General features: G+C 40.3%; 1 protein-coding gene across 11 annotated transcripts in view; it reads right to left on the reverse strand.

The window, feature by feature from the left end:
* The window catches only part of PPP1R12A (protein phosphatase 1 regulatory subunit 12A), a 152,006-nt gene extending 145,366 nt beyond the window's left edge, over positions 1-6,640 (reverse strand). For all 11 annotated transcript variants that reach the window (XR_002804704.2, XM_023631517.2, XM_070253892.1 and 8 more), the window contains exon 1: positions 5,826-6,640. Coding sequence is in view for 10 of the 11 variants with exons in the window: in XM_023631517.2 (XP_023487285.1) it covers positions 5,826-6,062 (237 nt within the window). In the remaining variant the exon portion in view is untranslated. The remainder of the gene's footprint in view (positions 1-5,825) is intronic.
* Between the last annotated feature and the right edge of the window lie 6,917 nt (positions 6,641-13,557).

A 13,557-nucleotide genomic window follows, 5' to 3' on the forward strand; every position in this document is an offset into this window, starting at 1 on the left:
TCTTTTAAAAATCATCTAACTAGATATTTTTTAAAGTAAAAGTACTTTTTTCATGTGAACAGTACTTGTAAAATGTGCTAACAGTTGAACGATGAAAAAAAACTTCCTTTATTCCACCCAGTGCTTCTACCTGGCTACTCCAGAAAATGCTCAGTCACAGCTTGCAAACACACTGTAGCTGAAGCACACGAAAGATGGTCTTGGTTATGACACTTCAAAGTCAGACCACAAAACTGTTGCCAGGAAGCACAGAGGCAGCAACTGCAGAGAAGGCATCATAACAGCAGCAGTGTGGGTATGGTGCCCTACGAGCACACCCCATATATGGCTAGGGTTGTCCAGTTAATTTCAGGAAGTAAAGGGCCAGTTTGGGGTTAGAAGTTTAGTTTGTTTACCTGGGTTTTTTTTTTAATGGATTTAGGATGAGTTCAATAAGAAGTTTTAAGAACCATCGGCATAAAGTGTTATATAGCTTTTCTAACGAGAAAATTAACGTAGAGAAAATTTATACTGCATTCTTTTAAATACAGATTTTAATATTATTTATAAGTGATCCAATACTCTTCCAAGATCTGAACACTCCCCACCAAAAAAATAAAAAGCTATCAATTATAAACTCTATATTCAATTTTAAACCGATTTCTCATGCACAGCAATTATACTACTCTCTAACAAGAGACAGTATTAGCTGCTTCCAGTCTCTTTTCCTTTTGGTTGGAAAGCACTTCAGCCTTATTAGAATACTTTTAAAAAGCAAGTTACATTTCAGATTGTGATTCAGTAAAAACGGCGTGGCTGAGAAGATTAAGCACTTAAGACTACACGAAAGTAGTCCTTTTACTGACAAGAGGGGAGTCGCATATTTTTTAGAGAGAAGCTTCAAATGGCTCCCTTAGAAGTTGATCAAATTTATATTTTTAAGAGCAAAAGGATTTAATAATAAATTTACCTACAAGTCTGTCTGTACTGAAAAGCAAAAAGAAAACTTTATTTTAAAATTATAATAGCATAGAACATGGATTTAATTCTACTTTGTATTCCTCTACAGGACCTAATTCAGAGCCTTATAACGAAGCTGGCAAATTAATTAATGACTCAACTGAATATTTTTCTATCACTTAACCAAGATTTAAACTGGTTTAGGATTCTTAATAGGAAAGAGGTTAACATTAAGAATTTTTTAGGGGCCAGCCCCGTGGCCGAGTGGTTAACTTCTCTCGTTCCACTGCAGCAGCCCAGGGTTTCGCTGGTTCAAATCCTGAGCGCAGACATAGCACCACTCGTCAGGCCACGCTGAGGCGGCATCCCACGTGCCACAACTAGAAGGACCCACAACTAAAACACACAACTATATACTGCAGGGCTTTGGGCAAAAAAAGCGGAAAAAAAAAAAGAATTTTTTAAAATCTCAAGATATTAAAAAAATCTGCACAGAAGATCCAAAACAAAGTTTTTCATTTATTTTATAAACATACAAGCTCTACTATGTATGAGAACAACACTCTTGATATCCGTACGTGAAAGTTTTAAGATTTATCTCACAAGATACAAATAACTGTAAAACTTCATATCTACAATACAAGGTAAAAGATACAATTCAATAAATCTTTAGTGAGTACCTACTATGTGCCAGGCTCTGGAAATACAAAAAAGTAGAAGATGGAGTCCTTACAGCAAGCCAGGAAAGACAAACTTACAAACATCATTCACTAAGAAATGTTTTAATAGCAGCAGAAATGCAAAATAGAAGGTACAGTGAGCACCCCAGAGGAGAGAGTATCTCTCCCTGCCATACTATTATACAAATTCAAAGGACAGAAGATCCCTTCAGGCTGTCAACTGAGTTGAACTCTGAAGAATGACTAGGATTTTGATTGGCAAAGAAGGGAGGGAGGATACTGTAGTGACAGAAAAAGCATCGCCATAGGCATGGACACAAAAATGTAAAGAGTAAAGGATATAACACAAGGGAGATATATCAAGTATAAGTTAAATGGTGAAATACTTTAAATCTGAATTGAAGGAGAGGAGTGACACAATCAAAGTGATATTGTTAAAAGATTAATGTGATAACACTATGAATGCTGGATTGGACCAGGGAGAGAAGAGGCAGGAAAAGCAATTAAGCTATTACTATACTCTAGGGATAAAAATATAAAGGTATGAACTAGGTTGAAAATGAGATTGGCAAGGAAAAGAATTGATGCAAAGGCAATTGTGAAGAAGAATGACGGATATATGTAGACAAAGGGATGAGTAAACTAATTAAAATGTTTAAAGCTTGATCTAGAGATTAATGACATCATTAACAGAAACAGAGGCATCAATGAGAAGAAAAGGCTTGGTGAAGAAAGATGTAAGTTTCATTTAGGTCGAATTTAAAGAAATTCCTAACATTGATGTAAACCTGTCTAACAGAAGCAATAATACGACCGAAAAAAGGATACTGATAAAGTCTACAGATATGAAAAAATACAGATATATGTAAACTAATGCTAAGTGATAAAAGTAGATTCTAAAACTGAATTACAACTATGAAAATCCATGTTTGAATAATAAGAATCCTTTGAAGAAATCACAAAGGTAAATGTAAATACAGTAGTTGCTAGTCTATGGCAAAGGAAGTGAGTCCCTATTACTACTTAAAGACATATTTTTAAATATAAAATCACAATTACTGAATAATATTTCATTTTAAATCAATACTTGTTCATCAGCAGAAAATTGGAAATAACGGATTGGACCTCTGCAGAAACGTGAGAAGTGGAAATCAACTTGGAAGTCACTGGCATAGAGGAATTAGATAAGATTTCAAGGTAAAATCAAAAGGGTAAACTCAAAATTGTTGAAAGAAATCTCAGTCCTGCATTTCATGCACACCCAGTATCAGTAAGAATCAGCAATAAGGCATTCTACAGAAAACTCTATTATAACTCTCTTAAAATCTTTATAAAGTATCCTGAAATACAGATACAGATCACATAGTATAAAACTACCAGGTAGCTATAAAATCAGAGCTGAGACCAAGATAGGAAATTTGACAAGAAATACTGCTTTTTCTCCTATTTGGATGACATATTTCTATACAAAAAGAATAGCAGAAAAGTGAGTATCTTTTCTAACTTCTAATGAAAGAGCATAAAAAATTAATTAACTTTTAAATAAAAGGTGCTTATATTAAAAATGGAAGTAAAATATTATATTAAGAAGTATATTTGTGGGTTGTGAAGCTTCTAAAACTTTTCTCCTGACAGTGAAATTTAGGACACTTGATCAAAACCAAAAAAGTAAATGAATATTCCAAAAGACTAACCAATAAGTAATCTGGTAAAAACATTTCAGGTATTCTATGAACTTTCCAGAGGTTAAATAAAAAAACTATTCAAGGGCTATTAAACAAATCAGTGGGTCAATTATAGGTTTTATAATTTAAGTATTTAAAACAAGCAGCATTTAAGAGATTTCTTAAAAGCTTAAAATTTTCTTGTGATCTTTTTGAAAAAGTTTTATCATCTTTCATTATCTGTTGTCCTGAATTTGCCTAAAGCGAACTCCTGGTTCTCAGCCACAACGGGGAAAAAAGTACGAGAGGTAATAAATGAGAAATGAGAGTGGAGAAAACAAAATAAAATTTTAATGCTTGATATTTTAAAGACTTGGGCTTCACTGACTTAAGGAATGTGCAGATAAATTACACAAAGATATTATGCAAATGATTGTGCATAAACCTGGGAACTTCTGATTAAGCACTTGTCAGCTAAAACAAAATACCCAATAAACGCTACACTTCTATAATGCCAAACTAACCACTGCATTCAGTTAATCAGGAAGACATCGAGAAGTATGATAATTCTTGCAACACGTCCAAACTGAGAGGGAAAAAAACCTTAAGTCTCTTATGTGTAGTATTTTCTCTTCCTACCTAAGCCAATAATAATTAATACAAGTTCTAGAAATTATCCTTTTCCTCCAAACCAATGCAATTGGGTTCCTCCACAACACTAATAAACTTCAAATTTCTATTTGACAATTTTAATAAAACATATTGATGTAAACCATCATCCAATTGTATTCTGACCTCAAGCATACAATAACTATCTTTCAGAATCAATTCTATGCTAAAACGTGCAAACTACAACTTAAAAGAAATTTGAAAAGATTCATCTTACATAATTATCATTTTTAATGCCAGAAGTTCCTTTCATTCTCAACACCATGTTTTTAGAATCTAGAGTTATGCTATGCTTTAAAATAAAGCTCAGCCAATAAAAAGTCTGCTATACAGTAGAGACACTAAAGGGAATAGAGAAAGAGCTAAAGACCATGCTATATTTGCCACATTCTGAATTCCAGATTTGTCCTGCACTTTCGGGACAAATTTTGATTTCAATGTCCAGTCATTTCAGCTCATCCTGTGAACTTAGCAAACAAGGGCTATAAGCCAACTTTTATATGAAAATTGAATTGAATAAAACTTAAAACAGTCATCATTCACCAAACAGGAAGCAGTAAAAAGAAAAATGCCACCACACTTCTCTCTTTTAAAAAGGCAGCAAGGGAATATGCATGAAATACAAAGCCTTAAGTTTCAACCTCCCAAACAAGTTTTTGTTACAGTATTAATGAAAATAAAGCTAAGATCTTCCACATTTAACCAAGGCATATAGTTTACAAGTCTTTTCATTGTAAGGGGAAGCTGTTGCTGTAAAATCGTTTTCTAGCAATTCCAGTTGCTCACTAAGAAATGCAAAGAGTCTGTCTAGTCACAATTACCATCATTTAAAAATTGCTTTTTATGCAGAGCCCTCCGTGGTTGTGTTGCTTTTGGCCTGTTAAAGGCAAAGCAACATTATCTCTGGATTGCCAATAGTTTCTCCTTATTTGGCTAACATTGAGAGATCCCAATCAGACTACTATAAAACTTTAACATGCACAAAGCATCCATTTTGAGAAAAGTTTGTGACCAGCTTTCTTTTTTCCCACCCCCAAAAGACAAATTAGAGCTTGGTAACCGGCTTTGAAAAGAATGCCCCGTGTTTATTCTTCTCTTTTTAACCCCAGAGCACACCCCAGAACCCGGGGCTCAAGGATCTGACACTGCGGCAACTCTTCCCCGAGCAAGGAGTCTGCAGGACGTTCCGGTCTGGCGGTGGGCAAGCCCTTTTGAACGCTTCCTTACCCTACCCATTTCCATCCCCTCCCTTTCAGCCAGTGCAGATCGGCTAATTACACCCCGTTTTCCCCTCCCCAGTGACCAAGAGTAATAAAGGAGAAAACAGGAAATCGCCCGCTCAGAGCACTCGGCTTAGGGCTCTTGATTACTATTATCATCATCATTTGTAATCAAGTCCTAAAAACTACAACAAATCCAATGCCCACCTACAAGCCAAAGACGTCCATCTGCCCAAGTGTCCCTAATGTCCCTTTGGGTCGTCTTCTTCCTGCATTTCCCGTTCTCCACCTATATCACTGACATCGGGACCCGGGCACAACCCCAGTACACCCCTCCTCATCTCGACCCCAAATCCCAGACACACGTCCACAAATGGCCCTGGGGCCCAAGCCGACCAGAGTCCCCTTTCTCCTCTACCCCGGAAATCAGCCGGTTCCCAACTCCACCACCAACTGGTCTGAAGGGGGCCTCCAGCCCAGCGCCGCCTCCACCACTTCTCTCCCTCCCTCCGTCGCGGGAAGCCGCCCCCTCACCCCGCAGCAGGGAGTCTGCCGCCGCCCCCAGCCCCAGGAGGCCGAGGGCGGCGGGGAGGCCCCGGCAGGCGGCCGACGAGCACCCGCGGGGTCCGAGAGCCGGCGGCGGGCGCACAGACCTGGTGCAGGGCGGTGAGTCCGTCCACATTGGCGTAATTGATGTCGGCGCCGCGGTGCAGCAGCTTGAGGACCTCGTCCGTGTCGCCACTGGAGCAAGCAGCCAGGAAGACGGCGCCATCGTCGAACTTCACCTTGGTCTTCTGGCGCTTCACCACGGGAGGCTCGAGGTCCGTCTCGGAGCCGATCCAGCGCTTCAGCTGCTCGTTCCGCTTCTGCTTCGCGTCCGCCATCTTCATCCCCTCTCCTGCCGCCGGGTCTTCTTATCGCGAGGGGGGAAGGGGGAGGCGGAGAGGGAAGAGAGGGGAGGCAGGGGGTGTGTGACTGTTTCTATGAGTGCGGGCCAGAGGAGGGCTGGGAACCGGGAGGAGACGCTCGAGACTTCCAGTATCCCACAGAGCACTGGGGCGGCGCGCCCGGCCGAGCGGACCTCCCTTCCTACCACAGAAGCCCTCCCGCCCCCGGCCCGGCCACCCGTCACCGGCGGCCAATCTAACGTAACTTCGCGAGATCCGGGCAGGGAGGCGCCCTTCGGCCAGTGCGCATGCGCCCTGGGCCTGCGCCCGCCCCAGGAAGAGCGCTCCCGCGAACTGCGGCGGGGGCGGCCCGGCCACCGGAGGGAAGTGGGTGTGGTCCCGGCCGCCCGGTTTGCGGGGACTGGGACGAACCTGGGAGGGCGGAGACAGGGGAGGAAGGTTGTCCCGCCGGGCTGAGGGCACCTAGGGTTCCGGAGGCCCCATTCGCGCTGTACGGCGTCTCGACAGGGCAGACCTGGCCCCGGGGCTGTCTCAGTTCCGCCGAGCCGTTTGCTCAGGGCGGAGGGTTTTCCTATTGGCTGCGTTATTTGAATGGAATGGAGGATAGGTGGAGAATTAGCGCTTGTGGTTTCTCTTTCTAAGGAACTCGGATGAACTTGGGCTTGTCAGTATTGATAAGAACCTTTTGAAAGTGAGGTCTGCGTAGCCGAGGGCTTTGGTGGTAGTTAACCGAGATCTCAGCTCGAGGTCACCGCCTGGTGACAAGGGTTGACCTGCAGTGGCTGCGGTGGCTTCCTGCCAACCTCACTGTAGAAAGGTCTTTTTTCTTATGCTTGTGTTTTTGTCGCTTTGTGTTGTTTTTTATCTCACGCGTGTTTTGGGTCCTCTTCCCTTTCCTTCAATGCTTTAAGCCTCTCTGGGACCGCCTCTGAGCCTAGTTCAGCCTTGTTACTCGTCCTCACCTTTTAAGGGATTTCTGGGTCCTGTTCCATCGCTTTCTAAGGATGAGTGAAGGAAGACCTAGCTGCTTCTAGAGTTCAAAAGGAATGTTAATATTACACAATTAATTCAACTGATATTTATTGAGTAGTCACAATGAGCCAATCATTGTTCTAGGCACTGGCGATACAATGATGGTAATGACATATTTAAGCCATCTTTTGAGGTCACGTGTTCAAAAAAAGACTTTATCATAATCATTAAAAAAAGGCTTTTTAACTTGTATGACACCACGTGCACACTCGATTTGTAACAGATACTAACATCTTTTGAGCTATCTGCAACCTCCACCAATTGATACTTTCTAAACACTGCATTGCTTTCATCCACTATTTTTTAGAGCATTTAGAACCAAAATAAGATAAGTCATAAAGTTTACTATTGAATGGAACTTGAGGGATCATCTAGACCGAGTCCCCAAGGGACTAATTGATTTACGTAATTTTGCTTAGCAGCAGGATTAGGATTCCTTCAGCAAATGTTATACAGCTATCCTGGGTCAGGCATTGTTCTAGATGCTGGGGTACAGCAGTGAACAATTAAGCTTTTCTTATTCTCCAGTAGTCTACCTTGCAGCCTATCATATTGGGAAATGAAATAATTGAGTAGAATGTGGTTAGGAAACCACTGAATTTTCTGAACTGCAATTACTAGGATGGTAGTAGAACCCAAGTTAGGGTAAAAATATTTCCTCTGAAAATATTGTAGAAATAGAAAATGAGTGTAACGTGCATAAAATGCACTATCAGACCTTTGAATAATGATGGCGTTAGGAGCTGAAGAACTCAGTACTAAAATAACAAAATTCTTATCCACTTTAAAAACTCCAGAATACAGCATTTATAGTAAAAGAAAGGATTTGAGGATCGCCTTCAGCAGCTCTGTCTAGCTGGAAAATTTGACAGTTTACCCTTACTGTTTCCCAAGCATGTTATGGTCTATTTGGTAGCTCTTAAAAGTGCTCTGGAATATAGATCCGTATCTTGGGATTTTATTTGGGCAAGAGTTTGGTGGGAAGTATGCTGTTTCTGATTCAAGCACTTACTTCAAGATGTAAAATTAGTAAGACAAAACAATAGTTTATTAATAAAACATAAAATAGTTAAGTATCATTTCCCAAAGGCTACCAGTCACAAACAAAGCAAAACCCCACCTAGGCTATTAATGTATGCAAATTTCACTGAGTTGAGCTTTCCTACCCCAGCTCTAAGGGTCAGGAAGTTCTATGTTAATCTCATTGGAAGTATTCTTAAACTACCTCCTGGTTTGCCTTTTTAAGGAGGATTTTTTAAAAATGTTATTATTGAATTCAAGATACTGAAGACCCATGGCTAATTCCAGAATAGGCAAAACTTTTTATTTAAAAAACAACAATGACACAAAGCCAATCGTTTCGTATTACCTTAATAGCTGAGTGAACTTAAAAATTTATCTAGGCAAAAGGAAAAACTGAAGAAATGCAAATATTTTCATTTCCTAATGGCCTCTAAGTAGATTGGGGCGTGAGGATACTTTTTAGCTCCTTAAAGGCAAATTAGGGGCTGGCCCCGTGGCCTAGTGGTTAAGTTCGTGCGCTCCGCTGCAGGCAGCCCAGTGTTTTGTCGGTTCGAATCCTGGGCGCGGACATGGCACTGCTCATCAAACCACGCTGAGGCAGCATCCCACATGCCACAACTAGAAGGACCCACAGCGAAGAATATACAACTATGTACCGGGGGGCTTTGGGGAGAAAAGGGAAAAAAATAAAATATTAAAAAAAAAATAAAGGCAAATTAAACCTTAAAATAGAAGTGCAAATTAAACTATATTTATTAATTTGCTAATTGTTTTTCTTTGCTGCAACAAATCATTAGTCATGTTGGGGTCTTTAGTTATGGCATGCAGGAGGTTGTCAGAAGAGAATCTGTGCGTATCTTTTTCAAAGCTTAATTACACTACAGATATCCTCTACTAACCATTAATTTACTTGTTAATTATGATCAATTTGAAGAATTTTTAATTAAAGTATAAATTTATTTTAAATGCTTACACACAGCTTAGATTTTTTTTCTGTTCTCTCTCTCTCTCGTAAGTACCATTGATGCGGGGTCGGTGAGCCGAGGAGTCAAAAGAAAGATTTCTTGGATTCTCAAGATCTGGCAGTAGTGCTCTTTTATTTAGAGAATAGTGTAGCATGGGGACAGGACCCATGAGCAGTCAGAGCTTCTGCTGCTGCCGCTTCAGCTGCCCCCGCTGGCATGGGGACAGGACCCATGGGCAGGCAGAGCCGCTGCTGCTGCCCCGAGCTGAGGGTTAGGGCTAATTTTATAAGGCATGGGTATGTGAGTCATTTCTTTACAAGACAAAGGAAAGAACATGAAAAAAAGTTAAAATGGTATCAGTGCAGGTGGGGTCTGGACATTGGGTGATCCCATGACTTTTAGACAAGAATCAAATCGGATTAAGTAAAGGTCAAAAGCCACCACCCTAAATCAGTTACATGAGATTGCCAGACAGCAACCAAATTAAGTTCTTGCCTTCCCTATTAAGAGTTTCTAGGGACAAGGTCATCTCTCTTCTTCTTCTTCCTGGTACAGAGAGGGAGGCACCTTTTACAGATAGAGATTTACCTTACAAATGTAAATGTGTCCCAACAAGGGCAAGTTCCATTCCTCAGAGCCTCCTTCCCTGTCCCAGTTTGTCAAAAGCAATCAGCCCCAAACAATCCCAATGCCAAAGAGACATATCCTGGGGTGGCCAATTTCAGGTCCCTACAAGTTTATCCCCCCTTACTTCACAAATGCAAATGTCTCTCAAAAGGGCAAGCAAAATTCCAGTCCTCGGAGCCTGCTTCTCATCTGCAGTTTTAAAGGTAACCAGCCTAAAATCCTCATCACCATCACCTAGAAAGTCCAGTATATGATACTACCCTTATGGTCAAGTTTATTAGCAAACAACTAGAGAATGTCAAAGGCACAAAAGCTTGTGTGTGTATGGCCTTAGCTTAGTACCAACCTATGCAATGTAGAGATTTATTTATTTATTCATTACTGAATCTAAACCTGAAAGTATATTTGATCATGTTGCTATATGTGAACACAAGACAAGAAAAGAAAAATTCTAAAGTCAATCCAAGCAAAAAAATTAAAATTTCAGAATTAGTCTTTTGTTTGGTAGAAGACAGGTTATTTGGCATTTGGTAAAAGCCTTTTTTATGTGTAAAAAATTAATCTCCATTGTAAAGAAAATACTTGAGAACTCTTGGGATCTAAGTTGTTTCTTTGCTCATTTAATTGATATCCCATTGCTTTTTCAGCCTTTACATTCTTTATAAAGTAGTGGTGAAGGCATATATTACTAACGCAATGCAGCATACTAAAATTTTCTATAAACCATCTTTCTGTTTAGTGAATCTTTTTCCCCATTCAATTTTATTGTACAATTGGAAATATATTTTGGTACAAAAGTGTACATAAGATATTGATACCTTTAAGTACCTTTAAGTCGTATATTTAAGTTCTTCTCATCCCTCATTCAAACCTGATATTCTATAATTGTACGCTTGAGAATAGAATAGTCCACAAGGCAGTTTCGTCTTATCTCCTGTACTCTATGCCTGGGCTAGGCTCGCTTCCATTATATAATAGTTTCTTTCTGATGTGTTCAGGAACCTGAAGAAAAGTTTACAATCTGCTAGCATCGTAAAATGTTCAGTCCCACCCAGGTTGTTGATTGGACCAACGCTGAACCACCCTAAGGTGCTTCAGACTCCACTTGTAGACCAATGCTGATTTCTGGATCATAGCATCTAACCCCTTGCCTTGCCTCTGGATTACAAAGTCAGCCTCACTCCCCAGACCCAATGGTTCCTTCCTCTACTCTGAAAGCCAGCTTCCTTTTAACTCTTCAGGGTAAATTCTCTGCCACATCAGGCTTCATCCCAAGCACCTAACCCTAACACAGTTACTTGTGGCTGATAGTCCCACAAAATTCCTCTGTCCCCACAAACTGGGAATCAGATGAGTGTCGGGCAACAATCCAAAGGTAGGCACAGTGCTAAAGAGATGATAGCTTGCCTCTAATGCACATGACTTGCAACCTGTATCATGGTCGATGTCAGAACATCACATGGCCATTCATATGAATTGCTTAATTTAGTGTCTCCCAAACTTTGTCATGATTTTTGCCTGATCCAGGAACCACAAATACTGTTGTTAATGGATTCTTTAACCTTTTTAAAAAATTTAGATAGATTTATTTTAAAAAGAAACATTGTGTTGCTTTGGTAAGTGGAAAACATTTTCAATTGACGTGAATAAAAGAAGACATTAAAAACAAACACAATAAAAACAAAACAGTGTTAGTCTACTTAGGTTGCTTCTCCAGGATCTGGGTCCAAGGCCTGCTCTCAGTTTGTTAAGACTGGACATAGTAGCATCAACCTGGTATTTTTCTACTTAATATAATCAAGAAGATTAAAAGATATTGAAAAGAGAATAGCTTTCTTGCTAAATGCTTCATTGGTGTTTTAATGTCCCAGTCATCTAAAATTACCTCATGGTACCACCAGTCTACGTGTCCCACACTTTGGGAAACACCAGCTGACTTTAATTACCATGTTAATAACAGTTATGATTAATGTGAAGCTTACAGGAAACATGGCACATCACCTCAGGGCATCAAAGCAGCCATTGTAAGGCCAATTTATGTGAAAGTATCTATGAGCTCTTGGAGAAAACTTGAAGGAAACTTCACACTAAGTCATCCTCCATAGCACCGAAATTAGGAGAACAACTAAAGGCTGCTCCAGCATGTGGAAGGAGAGTTTAGGTGTGTGTGTTCCATCTTGGAACACTAGCGTTTAGTTGAGGGATTCATTCAAATGTCCTTCAACTCAAATCCAAGGAAAAGCTTCCAAATTCCTCCAGAGACCAGACTGCAAAAACAGGCAGAGTAGGATAATAGAATAAACATGGGCAGTGATAACAGACACAGCATCGCTGGTAATGACAATGCTCGGAGAGGTGGAAATAATATCAGCTTCAGTGGTTGTTTTAAGATCACATGAATAATGTAGCTGAGAAAGAAAAAAATTGAGGTTTTGTTTGTTTGCTTGTGTTTGCCTCTTTTCCTTCCCTCATTTAAGATGACAGCAACTCTGCTTCCTTGCCTCAGGGGATGTTTGTGACAGGACAGAAAGCAGAACTTGCTTTCAAAACTCTTTCCTTCCTGGCTTGAAATGGTCATCTCCAAATTTCTATTAAATAAGAGTTTAGGACTAGTACTCTGATTGGAAGTGGTATACTAGGTGGCTAGGAATTTGTTGAAACTACATTTGCATAGTATTACAGATCAATGCAAACAGGAACGTTTTCTAAATTTGCTTTTATTCTCGCTTTAAAAAAATGTTAATTCATAGTATTATTTTTGTTTAGGGTGGAGAAGGGGAAGCTTGGGTACTGCCATGGGAAAGAAGGATTTCACTGAGAATAAAAAGTGATGCCAGGCTAAAAGGATGAAGAGAAGTCTGTGGGTCTCTAGAGCAGTGGGGATTTGCTCTCTGATCTCTGGAAGTGTCCCTAGAATGTGAAAGGAACTCAGAGTGAATGGCTGGATGCTGCATCAGAGAGGCTGGGACCTAGGCCTGGGATTCCCACTAGCCAAATATAGCTGTGCCAGACACTTTGCCAGTGCTATGGGCTGAATGTTTGTGTCCCCCAAATTCATATGCTGAAATCCTAATCCCCAAGGTGATGGTATTAGGAGGTAGAGTCTTTGAGAGGTGATTAGGCCATGAGGGCAAAGCCCTCATGATTGGGATTAGTGACCTTATAAAGGAGGCTCCAGAGAGTTCCCTCAGCCCTTCTGCCATGTGAGGACACAGTGAAAAGACTGCCATCTGTGAACCAGGAAGCAGGTGCTCACCAAACACTGAATCTGCGGGCACCTTGATCTTAAGACTTCTCAGCCTCCAAAACTGTGAGAAATGTTTGTTTATAAGCTGCCCATATTATGAAACTTTGTTATAGCAGCCCAAATGGACTAAGACAGCCAGAATGTAGCAGTTTGGTAGGCCTGAGGTCAATTAGTCAATACATATTGATTGACACCTATTATTTGTTAATCATTATTCTAGGTTCTGAGGATATAGGAATGAATGAAACAAATGAAGTGCCTGCCTTCACCATGCATACGATCTAGTGGGGGGGGGTCAGAAAATGAGCACACTGTAAATGAATAAATAATTTCAGATATTGATAAGTGTAGTGAAGAAAGAAAATTAGGACAACAGGGAAATTAAAAGACAAGCTCTGAAGCTACTGGCAGTTAGAGTGATGTGGGGTAGGGAAGAAGGATTACTTTAATTAGTAAGGAAAGGTCTGAGCTGAGCAGGTACCCAGGTTTTGTGGTGCCTGACATTTACACGATTTGGAGATTCCTCTTTAAGAAAAGGACATAAAAGTAGAAATATTCTATTAAGTATGCAACCTTGGAAGGG

This window comes from Equus caballus, chromosome 28 (genome assembly GCF_041296265.1).
Source record: "Equus caballus isolate H_3958 breed thoroughbred chromosome 28, TB-T2T, whole genome shotgun sequence".
NCBI classification, from domain to species: Eukaryota; Metazoa; Chordata; class Mammalia; order Perissodactyla; family Equidae; genus Equus; species Equus caballus.